General features: G+C 37.0%; 1 protein-coding gene across 5 annotated transcripts in view; it reads left to right on the top strand.

Annotated features, from left to right (window-relative positions):
* The window catches only part of GRM1 (glutamate metabotropic receptor 1), a 395,415-nt gene that overhangs the window by 110,108 nt on the left and 265,612 nt on the right, over positions 1 to 19,695 (top strand). For all 5 annotated transcript variants that reach the window (XM_032407709.1, XM_032407710.1, XM_032407711.1 and 2 more), the window contains exon 3: positions 5,085 to 5,334. In XM_032407709.1, coding sequence (XP_032263600.1) covers positions 5,085 to 5,334 — 250 coding nt within the window. The remainder of the gene's footprint in view (positions 1 to 5,084; positions 5,335 to 19,695) is intronic.

Here is a 19,695-nt window from a genome sequence, read left to right as displayed (position 1 = left end):
GACAGATGAGCATCCACTGCCAGCCAGTTTTCTCCCTCATACTCAGTCACTGCCTCTTGTCTGAGCCATGATGTGTTTCCAAAGTCTGTGGAGCTGAGAATTTTGTGACAAATTAATGCTCCCATTTGGGCTTCACTGGACTGGATTAGGCCACTGAAGGTGGTTAAATTAAAAGGCAAATACATTAATTGATAATTTAATCTCATGAAAAAGGAAATGAGAAAGATTTCCTTTCAACAATATAGGAAAATCTTACAAGGTTCATTACAGTGCCCACAAAACTTTTATAGATGTTAAGATTTAAGTCCTAAGACCTTTTTTGGGGGGATATCATTCTTTTACAATTATTTTGACTTAACTATTACTGTATATATTGTATACTATATATATTGTATACTGATGCTTACCTAAAAAATTTTGAAAACTACTGCCACATTGTCTACCAAAAGTTTGAATTGCTTTCATGAAAAGTAAATGTATTTGTGTCTTGCCAGCATTAAATATTATTAATCTTTGTAATTCTGGCAATCTGATAGGTGAAAAAAAAACTACCTGGTTTTAATGGCACTCTTTTGGTAGTTAATGATATTCAGTAATTTTTTTTTTCATATGCTTATCGCCCACTTTTACTTATTTTGTTTAAATTGCTTCTTTATAACTTTTGCTCCTTTCTCTATTGTGCTGTTAAAACAAATGCACTTTTACTATGCATTTAGTGTCTAGAACTATTCTAAAGATTAAGGATACATCATTGGATAAGTCATAAAAAGATGTTCTCATGGAGCTTATATTCAAGGGGGGAAAAGAAAAATTAACAAGAAAAATGTCAGACATATGTTCTAAGATAAAATCAAGAGACATGATCAGGACTTGCTGGGGGGTTACTTGAAGCTAACTGATCAAGAAAGGTTTTTCAGAAGGGGTGGTATTTATATTGAGACAAGATCGACAAGAACATCTGTAGAAGATCATCTTTTTGTGATGATCTTCTTAGATCGGCCCAGATTCCCTATCTGCCTTGTGCACCATTCGCCCAGCTACTGTGAAAGTAGGCTTTTGTAAATCTCAGCTGACCCCTGCCTGGGAGGCTATACCTCCCCTGCCTTATTGAGGACCTTAGCCAATCTAGAGTGGTGACTAAACCATGGGAAGGTGTATCACAGAGACTGAGAGGATAAAGTGTTTCAAGGAGGCTGTGGTCAGCTGTTGAGTGCATCTGAGTGGTTAATGAAGAAGAAGACAGAGAACAGATCATGAAATAGGCAACAGGGAAATTTTTGGTGACCTTGACAAGAGAAGAGTTTGACAGGAGAAGATTCTGAGGTAATGGGAAGAGTGGTAAAGGAGAGAATGGGAGATGATGAAGCAAACACATTGACCTAGACATTTATCATTGCTATGAATAGGACTAGAGAATGAGGTAGTAACTTAAGTGGGGGAAAAAAGCGCAAAGGTTTTTATTTTTTATTTTTGATTAACACCATTGGAAGGAAATAACTGATTTTTACAAAAGAGAGGGGGCAATTGCAGGAGAAAGTTCTTGAATAGACAAAAAGCAATGAGACCTAGTGTTTATGAGTAGGAGTTGGCTGTATCCTGAGGCAGAAACACTTCAGATCACTTAGGTGATACAAACAGCTAATATAGAGGCATGAATGAGTTTAGGGTATCCCAAGAATAGAAAGACATCTATGGGTCTAGAGAAGGTGGGGGAGAGGAAGTGGGCAGAGATGGGGTTGGGGAAGTTGGAAGGCTCAGTCCACGTAAAGGCTGGTAGTTCAGGGAAAGGAGTTTTGGTATCATTCCAAGTGTGTTGGGAAGTGATTGAAGCTTTTTGAAGAGGTGTGATATAACCTGATTTCCATCTTAACTGATCACTCTGTTATGTGTGGAATGAATCATTAGGAACAAGAGTAGAAACAGGGAGAACAATCAGGGGGTAGGGCAGTTGTCTAGGCAAGAACTGATAGTTACTTAGAATAGAGGATGCCGTCAGCGGCCTGCCCAGATTCCCTATCTGCCTTGTGCACCGTTCGCCCAGCTACTGTGAAAGTAGGCTTTTGTAAATCTCAGCTGACCCCTGCCTGGGAGGCTCTACCTCCCCTGCCTTGTTGATGACCTTAGCCGATGACTGATTGACAGGAGGGCTCTGTTTCCTAAAGGTGGGGCTAACTCCGTGCTACAGTTTGTGCTGTAGCACTTCCTTATGGAATTGGGACTAAAGCTAATCACTAGCTGAATGACATTCCTGCTTAGCATCCCCCACCTGTCCTTCACAGATTCTCTTGCTCCTCTTCTCAATAAATAACTTGAACAAGAATCTTCATCTCAGCTATGTTTTTAGGAAACCTGACCCAAGACACTTGGTTTAGGATGGCAGAGGTTGAAATGGAGGAGACTGGCTTAGAAATGTTTGAGAGATAGTCTGTGGAACTGACCTGGAACATGAGAGAAAGATAGAAATTGAGAGTTCCTAAACTTTGTTATTGAGCAATGGGGTGGGTAATGGCATTATTTACTAACCGCAGATGTCTGGAAAGAGTGGGTTTGCAAGGTGGAGAGGGAAAAAATTCTGTTTCAGATATGTTAAGTTTGAAATGTCTATAAATGGATATATCAAGGATGCAATCGAATATTCTAATCTTTTGCTCTAAAGGGCAATCTAGTCTGAAGACCTATATTTGGGGTTCAACTATAATATTCAAATGGTGTTCGAAGGAATGTGACTGAATGAGTGTATTAGGGTGAGAGTAGAGATGAAGACGAGATCAGGTTGTGGCATGAAAATATTGGAGGTTGAGCAGAGGAAAATCTAGCACATACATTGAGGAGTAGTCAGTGAGTGGTGACTAAACCATGAGAAGGTGTATCACAGAGACTGAGAAGATAAAGTGTTTCAAGGAGGCTGTGGTCAGCTGTTGAGTGCATCTGAGTGGTTAATGAAGAAGAAGACAGAGAACAGATCATGAAATAGGCAACAGGGAGGGGCGCCTGGGTGGCTCAGTCGTTAAGCGTCTGCCTTCGGCTCAGGTCATGATCCCAGCGTCCTGGGATCGAGCCCCACATCGGGCTCTCTGCTCCGCGGGAAGCCTGCTTCTCCCTCTCCCACTCCCCCTGCTTGTGTTCCCTCTCTCGCTGTGTCTCTCTCTGTCAAATAAATAAATTCTTTAAAAAAAAAAAAAATAGGCAACAGGGAAATTTTTGGTGACCTTGACAAGAGAAGAGTTTGACAGGAGAAGATTCTGAGGTAATGGGAAGAGTGGTAAAGGAGAGAATGGGAGATGATGAAGCAAACACATTGACCTAGACATTTATCATTGCTATGAATAGGACTAGAGAATGAGGTAGTAACTTAAGTGGGGAAAAAAGTGCAAAGGTTTTTATTTTTTATTTTTGATTAACACCATTGGAAGGAAATAACTGATTTTTACAAAAGAGAGGGGACAATTGCAGGAGAAAATTCTTGAATAGACAAAAAGCAATGAGACCTAGTGTTTATGAGTAGGAGTTGGCTGTATCCTGAGGCAGAAACACTTCAAATTTACAACAGGAGGAATGCCAGAGAAATAAGTGCCAACAAAGAAAGCTTTGTAGATGTGGTGTATGGCTGAGTTAGTTTTTGTCTGATTATTTCTGTGTCTTTGTTGAAATATGAAATGAGGATCCCAGCTGAGATGAGGGTCAGAGGTGGGGTCATTAAGTTTGGAGATTTAAGGAGGGAAGAGTAAGGATGAAATAATCATGTTAGAGACTAGGAGATTTTATTAATGGAGGAGATGTAGTATAATTTCCTTGCACTATCGAATGCCTCTTTTGGCATGAATGCTCATGAATTTTTAATTAACCAGTCATCAAGATTTTTAGTTTTTTCTAGACATACTTAGGTCCTCAGGTGTAGAGGTGGAATAGGTAAATGGTTGGGTTTAACTAGCACTGGGGTTTTGTCAGGAAGACACAAGGCAGTTAAAGAATTTGTAAGGGAGTGATTATGAGGATAGGGTATGAGATATGAGCTGGGCTAAGAGGCAAATGAGAGGAAGGATGGAAAGAAAGATGGGGAGGTGAATTGGTTTGAGGTGGTGATGAAGTTGAAGAAATCTTGGCGTGGGGGTAGTAGAATATATGAGCTTGAAAGACAAGAGGGGATAAAGAGAGTGGGATGTTTGACATCCACATTCAGAGATATTAGAAACATTTGTGACAACAAGGTCAAAAGTGTGGCCAGGGAAGTAGGTGGGTTATTGGAAATATTATTGGTTGGAGGGGGTTGAGAAACTTGGAGGACATGGTATTGAATCATCTACACAGGTGTCAAAATCCCCAAACTTGGGGAAAAGAGTAGAGGTATAGAGGACATTAAGATGGGGGCTAAAGTCATCAGTGAAATAGAGAAACAGGAAGCTGGCACAATGTAATATTTACTTTATTTCATTGATTTTTTTTATGTGTTCTTAGTTTTTTAAAGTATATTTTATTGTAAGAATGATATTAAAATAAAAATCAGAACGTAAGGCCAAAATCTCCCATAATCCTGTCACTTCATCAGAGGATGGTGAATTTTGACTAAACCACATAGCTGCTTCTTGTCTGGTTATTCTGGCCGGGCCAGGTGTTCCGTTTGTTTAGCTTACTCTTCCTGAAGTGTCGCAGGGTTTGCCACCACCGTGAGTATCTGCCTCTTGACTGGCAGCCAGCAGAAGTGAGCCCTCAAATGAAGAGGCCTTCTCATGGTGCTGGTTGACCGCCTACCCAATGTGCTGATCTCTCCCACATTGCTAAAAATCTGTGACAACCATTACCAGTCACTGTTGTAAAATAGGGCAGTAGTCCTTCATTTCTCAAAACTTGTTTCACTGTGGATGCCCTGGTTAGATAGTTTCTCATTATCTTCTCAGTGTTGGTGGTTTGATTGCATTTGATGACTCTCTTGAATCCATCCAGATCTTCCTTCAGTTCCAGTTATATTTACAAATTATTGGGCAAGTCTGTCCTCTCTATTCCTTGTGACTAACGAGTCTTTATTCCAGCTTGTAAGTGCTGTGCTGCCAGGTTGTCTTGAACATCTGCTGATTGTTTCTGGACAGGGAATTATGGGGAGAGCGGAATGGATGCTTTCAAAGAGCTGGCTGCCCAGGAAGGCCTCTGCATCGCCCATTCAGACAAAATCTACAGCAATGCTGGGGAAAAGAGTTTTGACCGACTTCTGCGCAAGCTCCGGGAGAGGCTTCCCAAAGCCAGAGTGGTGGTCTGCTTCTGCGAAGGCATGACGGTCCGAGGCCTCCTGAGTGCCATGAGGCGCCTGGGCGTCGTGGGAGAGTTCTCACTCATTGGAAGGTAAATCTCAATCTCTCTCTCTCTCTCTCTCTCACACACACACACACACACACACACACACACACACTTTGGCCCACATATGCTTGTTCTCACAAATCTGGATTCCCTGACTTCAAAGAGGGTAAGATGTGCTCTGCTGGGCTGAACCTTAACTCTGGATCATGGAGAGTGGGGCTATCATCATTTTCCTGCTAGACAAGAGCAGGGTAGTCCATGACAAGATGATGAGACTACTTCAGAAAAAGGTGGGAAGTTGTTGCTGTTTTGTTCTGAAGAATTATTCTTTTCATATGCTTTGGGCCCCTTCCAATCCTCTGGCCCTCAAACCACACACATGCTTGTCTTCACACTTCCTAAACATAAGAATCTTAATGGAGTATTGGTGGATGGAGGGTAGCAGTGAAGATGGAAATACATAGTAAGATACAAAATTTAAAGGGCTGGCTAAATGCAAGTGAAAATATGCAGCTGAGCTGTAGATCTTAATAATGTGTGCTTTTACACACATGGGATGGCTGAGGGATGCTTTCAGCATGTGACTCCTGAAATAGCAGGCGGTGGCTTCCAAGACCTCTGCTCTTCTTTCTAGATCATATGTACTTGTGTGGGAATAGATTTTCAGTATCATTGTATCTTTCATAGGGTTTTTGATGTAACAGGTATCTTGTTTAACTTGCCTACTTATAATATTGCACAAAGGAACTGCTAAATTTTTCCAAGGAACCTACTGAGTTTACCTAAATGAAAGCCTCCACTGATCCCTGACTTTGTCATACTCATCTTCCAGATTGCTTTTTCTCTTTCCATCTCCTCTGTTGGCTAGAATAAAATCTATACTTCACCTGTTGAAATACCTCAAACCCTGGCTGTCTTCTCTAGGAAGCTAAGTAGTAATGGTATGGACATCCTCTCCAGACTTTTCCCTCTGTCCTTGAACTTGTGGTTATGACTGCAGTAGTAGTAACACTAATCTCATCATCATCTGGTACTGGAGGTATAGGACACTTCAAAGACTTTAGAGAAGAAGGTAGGATATAAATCCAACTAAAAAAATAAAGAAACAAAGAAGTACTCTCTCATGAGGAGATATGGAATCAAGATCAAAATATAATTCAAGATTAAGAAAATTATTGAATTTAAGTATAATTGGCACACTGTCACAAAATGTCATTTTGGCTTCTTCAACATGATGCAGTTGTGTGAGGCCACTTAAGAAAGCAAGTCTTAAAAACAAGTATTTTAAAAAGGAATATTATTTCCTTTATGAGTGAAAAGGAGGTAAGCAGCATTGTTGAAGTGTTATGCAGCATAAGGTCGGTAACATATGTACCAGGACAGGTGGCCTGCAGATATTCAGCCCTTTTTATTAATTTTGTAAAATGACTGCTTTTATGAAGGGTAATTGTTTTAAAAATATTCTCATGTTTACCATTTTCAAAAGAACAATTGTCTGTGTTTTCAGAATTCATTCTCTTTAATATCCTTAAAGACACTATCTACCTGGATTCTGGAGAGCTTAAAGAGATGTGGCAAATATGTGAGCTTTGGGATATACAGACTGCCTAATTGTGAAATATAATTATACAAATGTTGCAGTGAGTATTTAGAGTGTAAAGGATTCATTCCATCATCATTATTTAAATATTGAACGAAGATGGCGATGTGAACTTCCTTCTCTGGCTCTTGCCTACCTGCAGTGCAGCTGAGCTCATACAAGTATTTCTGAGTCTCACATATGCTTGCTTATGAAGAGGTCAGCTACATGTGATATGTACTTCTTTTTTCCTCTCTCTCTCTGCCCTACCTCTGCTGGGTCCTGCTGACACATTCTAGGGAACTGTCATAACAGTGAACACCTGAACTTCTGAGGATGCTCTTCCCCGTGCCAGTGGTTATTGCCAGTGACCCATGGAGCCCTCGAGATGCCAAAGCTATGCCCCACTTGCTGCTTCTCTGCCTTTCCGGGCTATATTCTTCGAGGGTCTATCAGAGTGGTATTGGCTGTTGCTCTCATATCTTAGAGGATTTGGGGGAAAATGGCCTTTTCTTATTCTTGGTTCACAGTTATCTCCCTTCCCTGGGAGAGAGATCAGTTCAGATATGAGTCCATAGGGAGCTAAACAGGGAACCAAGCCAAGTAGTAACACTACACCGTACCTAGAATTAGCTTTCCCTTCAGATGTTTGATTCTCCCACTTTCTGAGGGATAAATTCTATCCCAAACTCTCCTCTGTCCCTCATGGCAATGGACATTTGGTGGGCGTGATTCTCTTCTCATTTCTGCAGGCATGTCTAGAAGGGTTTTAGTTTAACATCAAGTTGCAACTTCTAGCTACATATGCAGTGTCATCAAATATATCTCCCTCCTACTTGAAGGGGTTTCATTTACTAAATGATGATAAACTCTTTTGAGGTCAGGAGCCATTGTTTGGTTTCTTTCACAGCACATGGTATGATTCTGGCTGCTGCCAGATTTCCAAGAGGGCATTGTATAGATGGTGATGGACCTCTTTTCATAGAGGTGAAGATAAGTAAGTCGTGGTTTAGATTGCAGCAAAAGACACTTAATTAAAAAAGTAGAACTTCCTGAATGAAAGATTTATATTCCCTTGCCTCCATGACTCCTCTTTTCTCTCACACTTCACATGAACATAAAAGGAAATGTTGTTGGTGCCACCATCCAAACATATCCAGACTTTGACAACTTATTGCCGTTCTTGTTGCTGCCATCCTGGTCCAAGGCACCATTGTCGCTCACCTGGGTTATTGTGATATGCTCCTAATTGACCCTTGCCACATCCCCCCCCCCCCCCACCTGCTCCATCATCTATTCTTAAGGCAAAGTGATCTTTTAAAAATTTAAGTCAGGTAATGTCACTCTTTATGTGCTCAATACCTCAAAATGGCTTCCCATTTTTCTCATAATGAAGTCTTACCATGGCCTTAAAATCCCGCTTCTGTTGTTGGGGCTAAGTTTTTCATAATGGCATAATAAAGTATAATAACAGAAATAGAATTTTTAAATAAGAAGTTCTCAAAGATAATAAAAACATTCTATATTTAATGAATGTAGGATAATGGAAAAACCAAACAAAAAGCTATATGGGCTGAGAGTTCTAGCTCTGGCACAGAGTAATCATGTGATCTTGTTTAAGTCACTTTTTGTCTCTGAGTCTATTTTTTTCTACAAAAATTATCAACCTATGACAAAACTTGACAACCTTCTACAAAAATTATCAACCTATGACAAAACTATGATCAACAGGAACATATTTATCAATTCATTTTTTCTAAAGTTATTCATGAATTTATATTAATCCATTTACATTTTCTTACCCACCACTTTATTAAAACCAGGAGAATATGTTAAATACTGCTGGTCAGTATTAGTGTCTTAATGTGGCCATGGAATGTAGCCAACAGACCCACAGGAAAATCAAACCTTCGACTTTGGACAAATTGGCAGAACATTGTCACCAAGTAAGTTAACCAACCACAAATTAGTCATTATGCAAAAAGTAAGTTCGATCTTAGTTTTATGAAATTGCTTCTTTTGACATGATTCTCAGAATTGTGCTCACCGTATCTATAATTATAATTTTAGTGATGATGGTGATGATAATGAGCACATTTGTTTGGACCTTCCTATATGCCAGGCACTGTTCTAAGCACTTTGTATACATTAACTTATCATAACAGTATTATGAGAAAGGTGCTAATATTATTCCCACTTTGATGTATAGAGAAGTAAAGAAGTTGTCAAAAGTGCTGTAAAGCCAGAGATGGGATTTGAACCTAGGCACTTTGGTTTCAGAATTCATGCTCTTAATCACTAAGTTATACTGTGTCAAGCTGTGATTGTTTTACTTAAGAGATACTAGCATTCCCCTTAGTTTCCTTTCAGTTTGCTCTCTCCTCTAGAGATCTTTCTTATTGTTTAGATTTACCTTCTTTGGGAAAGTCAACTGAAGTATCTCTGTAAGAAAGTTTTATATTTTTAATTATTCTCTATTTCTTTGAATCCATTTTCTCTCCTAGTATTAAAGTTTTAAGTGATAATTCAATAAAGGGGCTATTCTTTTCAAGCTGATTATTTTTTATCATAACATGAGACTCCACAGTCTTATTCTCTTTGCATGTAGTCTGTATCTGTGGAACTATACTTATATAGAAGCCAATTTGGAATAAGTGTGTGATAGTTCTCTGAAATCTTGTTTTATTTATTAAAATTGTAATTGTTAACTGATCAATTTGTTCTAATTTTTATGTTGTTCCTTTATTTGAAGAAAGTGAAAGTGAGCATAGTTTATGTGTTTGAGCACATAATAAGAGCTACCATTTATTGAGTGTTTGGCTATTAATATTTGATATCTCCAGTCTTAACAGCAGCCCTGAAGGGTTGATTTGGAAGGTAGAGAAGTTAAACAACCATTCCAAATTCCTAAATTTAATAAGTGGTAGAAATAAGATTCGAGCTTACTACTATACCATAAGATCATACAGATACCTAAATATCAAATTGTAACCTTCTCAAAGTTGAACAGGTTTTATGTGCTTATTGATTTTCCCATCATGCCCAACAGTATTTGGGTGTCGTCAATATTCAATAATTTTGTCAGAAAGCCTGGGGAGTCATAGAGCAGCTGGTTTCATTTTGTGGTCCTTGATTTTCCTTTCACATTCCAGGATCAGTAAGTTTTACCTAGCATGGTAAAGTTTGATGTTCATCAGTCAGCCTCTACCTCTAGGATTCATCTGTAAAATTAGAACTCATTTTGTTTGCCTCTCAGGTTGTTGTATTTTTCTAATTATAAAATGCCTACTTGCCTATTAAACTGTAGCTGAGTGTCAGTGGTAGATCTCCTGTAGGGACCTAACAACACACTCTTCTCAGAGGGTGAATGAGAGCTTTCTGGCTTTAGTCCTATGCCAGGTTTTGACATTATCCACCCTGTTTTCCTCATCTTGGGAAGCCCTTAACAGCAGGTTTATATTCTATCTTGTTATAAGCCTTTGGTTAAATATCTTGGGTGTGCCATATTTGACTGTGTATTTCCTAGCCCTCTTTATTTGGATTATGAACTCATCTTCTAAATTTCTCCACTATACAAAAGAAACATCCAATAAAGACCATGAAGTCAATAACCTTTCATTTTGCCCCCTCTCCCTACTATATCCTGGCCAATCAAACTATAAGTGTAGGGTCCTTACATTTCAAATGCCTATCCCTTATTGCTGTGTGCTGTTTAATCTGTCATCTCTCCCAACTCTTATCTTCTAACCCACTAGACCCACTTTCCATTATCTGTCACTGCAGAGAAATTCATTCTAAAACTTGATCCATGAAAACACTGACACCATGGTTTTTGAGTTGAAAGCACAACAAACAACATTAAGCACATATTTTTAAAAATGGCTGAAAAGGAGCAATTGCTTTATCTGGAAAGAGGCTACAGTTTCATTTTAAAACAAAGGAAATACCTGTTTTTTGTTTCTTGTTTTTTACAAGGCAATGTTTTTGTCTTTCTTCCAAGAACACATATTTGGAAAAGTTACCTTTATACCCTTGAACAAGATGATATACCATGGCATTATATTTCACACACTTTTTTTTTAATGAAAAATTATTTTAGATCCCATCTTTCCATTATGGAAAAAAATGTGGAAAATATCTAAAGTTTTCAGCCTTCAAACAAAATTGTAAATGTTATATATTATAAAATAAATGTGGACTTTCAGTAAAGCGTGACCTCCACCAAAATGGATTATAATCAAGAGGCTGGCAAAGCTGATGAACATTTTCTGATGCATGATGGTCCGACTTAACAGATACATAACCTGGCCTTCTCTAGGTTCCCAAGGGCAGAAAATGATTGCTAACCTACTGACAGGCAGTCCCTTCTCCACAGACAGATTAATGAGAGCTTTGTGGAAGATTACACTGTTAGAAAAAGACTGAAAAATGTGTTCTAGGGAAGGAGAGGAGATTTAGTTTAGAGTACTCTGGAGAATAAACACTATTTGTAGGATACTGACAAGTATTTTGAGCATAGATCTCAGCCACAGAAATGTTCAGGATTTTCACAATAATTGGGTGGCTGATTTGTATTTTAATGATTAACTCTTCTTTACACCAATACCTATTTCCATGTTTCAGATAATAGACATCTGAAAACTGAAAGACTATTATCTTGGTCTCTACTTGCCTTTACGGTACTAGAAACACTGAAAGATGTTGGGTGCCCTCTGTATTTATAAGGCACTGGCTCAATTTGAATGGATGAAAAAGGAAGTCACTATGATTTAGTCTAGTTTGTGTTTGAGGCTGATTGAAGACAATAGGGAATTTATCTTAATACAATTTTTGTAGTTCCTATGATAGTCTATTTGCAACCTGACTGTACAACAGAAGCAGCAGGGGCACTTATAAATGCAGATTCTTGGATCCCACCCCAGACCATCAATAGAATTTCTTGGTGAAGGACTTTGGATCTTCTTTTTTTAAAGACTGAAGATGAGTTAAGTTTCAGAACCACTACCCTCTCATGCCTACATCTGTGCTTTGCACCCAGGTGGCATTCACTATGAATGAATTGCTTTCAGGACATATTTGAAAGGAAAAATGAAATGAATTTTAATTCTACTGCCTGTTATTCTGCCACTTTAGCTCTGTTTTTTTTTTTAATTCTTAAAATGTATTTGCCTTCAAGATTTTCTTTCAAAAGTAAAGATATATCTGAGAGTAGTAAATAATATTAACAGTAGTACTGTTAGTAATAGTAATAAACACTATTTGCAGCTCTGTTATTTCTTGTATTTCTGTCCTCTCCTGATGCCCAAAATGGCCTGTTGACGTGCCCTGTGAAAGCATAATCATGTCCTAGTTTTCTGACTAATCAAGATGCAGAGTAGGAAGCATTTAAACATGTGGCAAATCAGTCCAGTCATCTCTGAGTGTAGGGTTGCCCGGGGCTAAACAATGAACTACTGTTTCTTGCTAATTGTGGAATTGGGATCTGATGACTGAGTTGCTCATCAGCTGCTTGTCTCTCTATATCATAAACCATAAAAACATCAGTTCCTGGGCTCCACCTTCTTCAGATTTTAATTCAGTATGTTTGGGAATGGATCGAAGAGTATATACATTTCAAATCAGCATTATTGAAACTCACCAATTTTAAGTGTTTCTTTGATGAGTTTTGGTAACCCTATATAGTAATGTAAGCACCATAACTATATGAATCATGAAATAGAATATTTCCATTACAGCAAAACATTCCCTAATGTCCTTTGGCCAGCATTCCTCTCCAACCTCTGGACACAGGCAACAACTGATCTGCTTTCTGTCATTTACACTTTTGCCTTTTCTAGAATGTTGTATAGAGGAAATCATATAGAATGTAGTCCTTTATGTTTGACTTCTTTTAATTGGCAAAGTGTTTTTAGATACCCATGCAGTTGTACATATTAGTAGCTTCTTTATTGCTGAGTAGCATTCTATGGCATGGATATGCTTCAGTTTGCTTATCCATTCTCCTATTGATGAACATTTGGGTCATTTCCAGTTTTGAATTTAACTTAATTTAGCTTCTTTATAAGAAACTGCCAAATTATTTTCTGAAGTGGCTGTACAGTTTTGCAGTTCCACCAGTGGTGTATGAAAGTTCTAATTCCTTTACATCTTCACCAAAATAGTATTGTCAGTCTTTTTACTTTTAGCTATTCTGGTGGGTGGGCAGTGGCATCTCGTTGTGGTTTTAATTTGCATTTTCATAATGACTAATAATGTTGAATATTTTTATGTGCTTATTTGCCATTTTAATATCTTTTTTGGTGAAATCTTTTGTAGACGTATATGTTCATCTTGTTATCAGGGTGTTAGTCTTATTATGAAGTTGTAAAAGTTCTGTATAATTTCTGGACCCAAATCGTTTATAATATACATATTTTCTCTTAGTATGTCTGAAAATTTGATTTTGTTAACAGGATTGTTGGATGATAGAATGGTTTAAATTTTGAAAGTCCAGTTATCAGTTTCTTCTTTTATGACCTATGTTCATTGTGTTCTATCAAAGATAGCTTTACCTACTCCAACATCACAAACATTTTTGTAGAAGTTTTATAGTGTTTCCTTCTATATTTAGATATATGATTAAATTATATATTTGGAGTTAATTTTCATACATGTTATGAGATAAGGGTGAATACTCTTTTTTTGACCTAAAAATATCCAGTTGTTCCAGAACTGTTTTGTTGAAAGGATTATCATTTCTCCATTAAAATAGCCTACCATTTGTTAAAAACAATAGTGTATATATGCATGTATATTAATTAAATATTTTTAGCATTCCATTTTATCTTTATCTTTGACTTACTAGCTATGATTCTTTATTATTTTATGAATAGTTGATATGGGGTTTGTAATATATTTAAGTTATTAATGTCCGCATTCCCAGAATATTATACCATATTACATATAGTATAAGAACTTTATAGCATTTCTATTTGTCCCTCTTGATGTATGTTCTATTGTTATATATTTTTCTTCTAATTCTGTTATAAAGTGTAAAATACACTATTATTTTTGCTTAAATAGTCAATTATCTTTTTAAGAAACTAAAAATGAGAAAAAAATTACTTTCTATAATTACCTATATAATTACTTTTTCATTCCTTTGTGTAAATCCACATTTTCTTCAGCATTATTTTCCTTCTCTCTGAAGAATTTCTTTTAACATTGCTTGTGAGGCTGGTCTGCTGAAATAAATTTTCTTTACCTTTTTGTCTGTAATGTTTTTATTTTACCTTAATTAAAAAAAAAAATTTACCTGGTATAGAATTCTAGGTTGATTGTTGCTGTTTTTTAATTCCAATATTTGAGAGATATTAATCAATTATATTTTTTTGACTTGCGTAGCTTCTGATGAAAAATCTGCTGTAATTCTTTGTTCCTTGAATGTGTATTTTTAATCTCTGATTGTTTTAAGCATGTCTTTTTATCACAAATTTTCAGCAATTTGATTATAAGCCTTGATGTGTTTCATAGTTTTTTCAAATCAAAATTGGAAAATGATTGGCTATTATTTCCTCAAATATTATTTTTATCTATGCCTTTCTTTTCTTTCTATCTTGGGCTCCAGTTATATGTATGTTTGATTGCTTGATATTTTTCTACACGAAAATTATATGTCTTTTTTTTTTCACTTCTCTTTTTTTGCTTCATTTTCTACAATTTCTATTGCTATGACTGAGTACACAGATTTTTCTTTTTGGCCGTGTCTAATCTGTTCTTAATCCCATCATGTGCATTTTTTATTTCAGAGATTGTGCTTTTCATCTTCTAAACTCATTTCATTATAATTAAGAACATTTTTGTGTGACTTCAGTCCTTTTACATTTATTAAGGCTTGTTTTATTGTGTAGCATATGCTATTCCCTGGAGAATATTCCAAGTGCATGTAAGGGGGATTTGTATTCTATTGTTGTTGGACTGAAGGTTCCATAAATGCCTGTTAGGTCTAGTTTCTTCATATTATTGTTAAAGTCTTCTATTTCCTATTGATATTCTGTCTAGTTCTATCCATTATGAAAAACGGGATGTTGAAGTCTCCAAATATTATTGTTGAATTGTCTTTTTCTCCTTTTAACTTAGTTTTTGTTTCATGTATTTTGAGTTTCTCTTGCTAGGTGTATGTATGTTTCTAATAGCTGTATTTTCCTGATACACTGATGCTTTTATCATTAGAAAATATTACTCTTTATATCAAGTGACTCTTTGTTTTAAAGCTTACATTTTTCCTGATGAGCATATAGCTACTCCTGCCTTTTAATGATTCCTGTTTACATTGTATATCTCTTTCCATCCTTTCATTTTCAACATATTTGTATTGTATATAAAATATATCCTGTAGACAGCATGTAGTTGATCTTACTTTTTAAAATCTAGACTTATTACCTCTACCTTTTGATTATATTGTTTAATCCTTTCACATATAATGTAATTATTGATGTAGTTGGAGTAACATCTACCATTTTATATTTTGTTTCCCAATGATTCATGTCTTTTTGTTCCTCTGTTGCTCCTTTAATCATTTTTTCACTATATTTTTAAAAATTATTTTCTTAGTGGTTGTTCTAGGGCTTACCATATAATCTTAACTTACGAGTCCACTTCAAATTGATGCTAACCTAATTTCAGTGAGATATATAAATGTTACTTTTATATAGCTCTATTTCCTTTTTCTTCTTTTTGTGCTGTTGTTACACACTACATTTATAAATATTAAAACTTAGTAATGCATTGTCATAATTATTGCTTTATAAGTTATGCCTATTATAGAACCTGACATGAGAAAAGAGAGTAAGGATATATTCGTTGGGATTTTTATATTTGCCATTTGATTTACCATTTCAGATTCTCTACATTTTTTTTTCCTATGGATGCAAGTTACCTTCTGGTGTCATTTATATACCAGGTACAACTTGGTTCCTACCCACCACTTTTGTGCTGTTGTCAAATAAACCCCATTTCCCTGTGTTATAGGTCCCCAAATAAAATTACATGCATATTCTTTTATACAATTGCTTTTTAAATCACTGAAGTAGAGAAAGAAGAAGAAATATGCATTTCTACTATTTTTTATAATTACTTAACTACCTTTACCTATGCAGTGTGTGTGTGTGTGTGTGTGTGTGTGTGTGTGTGTATGTGTGTTTGAATTTCTGTCTTGGGTAACTTGCTTTAAGCCTAAATTATTTCCTTTAATATTTATTTTATTTATTTTGGGGAGGTACATCCTCTAGGAATGAATTTACTCAGTGTTTGCTTATCTGGGAGTATCTTTATTTCACTTTCATTTTTGAAAAACGGTTTTGCTGGATATAAGATTTTTAGTCAACAGCTTCTTATTTCAGCACTTTGGATATGTCACCCAACTGCCTTTTGGCCACCATTATTTTTCATATGAGCTCATTTCTTGTTCTGACCAGAGGAGGTGAAAGTGTTGGGAAGGGTGGGTGTTCCAGTGTGAAGATTCTTTCTACTGGAAAGCCCATAACTCTTGGTAACCCTAATCCTGTCCCATTTCTCTTTTTATAATTTTGATGGATAGTAAAAATAATTGAGGATTATTGCTTTAACTATTCTAGAGAGTAAAAATCAATAACCTCTTCTATTGAATGATTATTCCAGAGTTTTAACTATATACTGTGGAAGGCTGACATTTGCACAAACGAAATTTACACTTTTTCCCTGAGGTACTTACCCAGAGTCCTAGTTGTAGTTACAGCCAATGTCTGGTGTGTTTTCATATTTGGGAGAATTTGGATCTTTGCTTTTTATCTGATATCTCTTAGAGATGGGCTTGGTGTCTGCACCTTTTTAAAATAACATTGAAGAATGAAAAAAAGCATGCTTTGAACATTCCTTTTTATACTTTTTTTCATAGTAATAATTTCTTCCTGCAAAAGTATATTCCCAAGAAATTACCATAGGCAATTTTTCAAAATGTAGATGCAGCTTTAGAGATTTATGGAAATACTACCCAGTAACTAGGGAGTATGACCTAAAGGGCTTCTGGGTTTGGCATTCCTCTCTAATGAGGAGATGAGCAGGTGTATTTTTTTCTTCCTTCGTCACCAAATGTAGCACATTGTATAGTTATTAAAATTCACTCTAGTCAATTCCTTTAAGGATTGCAAACCTAGCTAAAAACTCAAGGGAGCCAGAATTGCAAAAAATGTCTCAGTAACAAAGTACAGGCACACCTCATTTTAATGCATTTCACTTTATTATACTTCACAGATACTCCATTTTTTATAAATTCAAGGTTTGTGGCAACCTTGCAACGAGCAAGTCTGTCACATCATTTTCCAATAGCATTTGCTCACTTCATATCTCTGTGTCATATTTTGGTAATTCTCATAATATTTCAGACTTTTATCATTATATTTGTTATGGTGATCTGCAATCAGTAGTCTTTGATGTTACTACTGTCATTGTTTGGGGGCACTGCAAACCACATATATATAAGAGCAAACTTAATTGATAAATGTATGTATTCTGACTGCTCACTGACCAACCATTCTCCTCTCTTGCTCCTTCTCCTCAGGCCTCCCTATTGCCTGAGGCACAGGGAATAGGGCTTAATATTGAAAATTAAGCTAATTAGGAACCCTATAATGGCCTACAAGTGTTTAAGCAAGTGGACTCTTACTTTCAATCAAAAGCTAGAAATGATTAAGGTTAGTGAGCATGTCAAAAGCTGAGATGGGCCAAACGCTTGGCCTCTTGTGTCAAACAGCAAAGTTGTGAATGCAAAGTAAAAATTCCTAAAGGAAATTAAAAATGTTAATTCCATGAACATACAAATAATAAGAAGGTGAAGCAGCCCTATTGCTGATATGGAGAATGTTTTAGTGGTCCGGATAGAAGATCAAACGAGCTATAACATTCCCTTAGGCCTAAACCAGAGGAAGGCCCTAACCCTCTTCAAATCTATGAAGGCTTAGCAGGTGGCAAAACTGCAGAAGAAAAGTTTGAAGCTAGCAGAGGTAGGTTCATGAGGTTTAAGGAAAGTCATCTCCATCATAAGAGTGCAAGGTGAAGCAGTAAGTGCTGATGTAGAAGCTGCAGCAAGTTCTCCAGAAGATCCAGCTAAGATAGCAATGAAGGTTGCTACACTAAACAACAGATTTTCAACGTAGATGAAACAGCCTTCTATTGGAAGAAGATGCCATCTAGGACTTTCATAGCTAGAGAGAAGTCAATGCCTGGCTTCAAAGCTTCAAAGGACAAACTGACTCTCTTATTAGGGGCTAATGTAGTTGGTGACTTGAAGTTGAAGCCAAGGCTCATTTATTATTCTGAAAATCCTAGGGCCCTTAAGAACTACACTAAATCTACTCTGCCTGTGCTCTGTAAATGAACAGCAAAGCCTGGATGACAGCATATCTGTTTACAACGTGGTTTACTGAATACTTAAAGCCTAACGTTGAGACCTACTGCTCAGAAAAAAAGACTTATTTCAAAATAGTACTGCTTACTGATAATGCACCTGGTCACCCAAGAGCTCTGTTGGAGATGTACAATGAGATTAATGTTGTTTTCATGCCTGCTAAGAAACATCCATTCTGCGGCCCATGGATAAAAGGAGTAATTCAACTTTCAAGTCTTATTATTTAAGAAATACATATTTGTAGATTTTGGATACTAGCCCTTTATCTGATATGTCATTTGCAAATATCTTCTCCCATTCTGTCAGTTGTCTTTTGATTTTGTTGACTGTTTCTTTTGCTGTGCAAAAGCTTTTTATCTTGATGAAGTCCCAATAGTTCATTTTTGCCCTTGCTTCCCTTGCCTTTGGCGATGTTTCTAGGAAGAAGTTGCTGCGGCTGAGGTCGAAGAGGTTGCTGCCTGTGTTCTCCTTTAGGATTTTGATGGACTCCTGTCTCACATTTAGATCTTTCAACCATTTTGAGTCTATTTTTGTGTGTGGTGTAAGGAAATGGTCCAGTTTCATTCTTCTGCATGTGGCTATCCAATTTTCCCAACACCATTTGTTGAAGAGACTGTCTTTTTTCCGTTGGACATTCTTTCCTGCTTTGTCGAAGATTAGTTGACCATAGAGTTGAGGGAATTATTAAACTCAACACCCAAAAAACAAATGATCCAATCAAGAAATGGGCAGAAGACATGAACAGACATTTCTACAAAGAAGACATCCAAATGGCCAACAGACACATGAAAAAGTGCTCAGCATCACTCAGCATCAGGGAAATCCAAATCAAAACCTCAATGAGATACCACCTCACACCAGTCAGAATGGCTAAAATGAACAAGTCAGGAAACGACAGATGTTGGCGGGGATGGGGAGAAAGGGGAACCCTCCTACACTGTCAGTGGGAATGCAAGCTGGTGCAGCCACTCTGGGAAACAGTATGGAGGTTCCTCAAAAAGTTGAAAATAGAGCTACCCTACGGCCCAGCAATTGTACTACTGGGTATTTACCCCAAAGATACAAATGTAGGGATCCGAAGGGCTACATGCACCCCAATGTTTATAGCAGCAGTGTCCACAATAGCCAAACTGTGGAAAGAGCCAAGATGTCCATTGACAGATGAATGGATAAAGAAGATTTGGTATGTATATACAGTGGAATATTATGCAGCCATCAAAAGGAATGAAAGCTTGGCATTTGCAACGACGTGGATGGAACTGGAGGGTATTATGCTGAGCGAAATAAGTCAATCAGAGAAAGACATGTATCATATGACCTCACTGATATGAGGAATTCTTAATCTCAGGAAACAAATGGAGGGTTGCTGGAGTGGTGGGGGATGGGAGGGATGGGGTGGCTGGGT

The sequence above is a fragment of the Phoca vitulina genome, unplaced genomic scaffold, assembly GCF_004348235.1.
Source record: "Phoca vitulina isolate PV1807 unplaced genomic scaffold, GSC_HSeal_1.0 scaffold9, whole genome shotgun sequence".
NCBI classification, from domain to species: Eukaryota; Metazoa; Chordata; class Mammalia; order Carnivora; family Phocidae; genus Phoca; species Phoca vitulina.
This window is presented reverse-complemented; position numbering and strand designations above follow the sequence as displayed.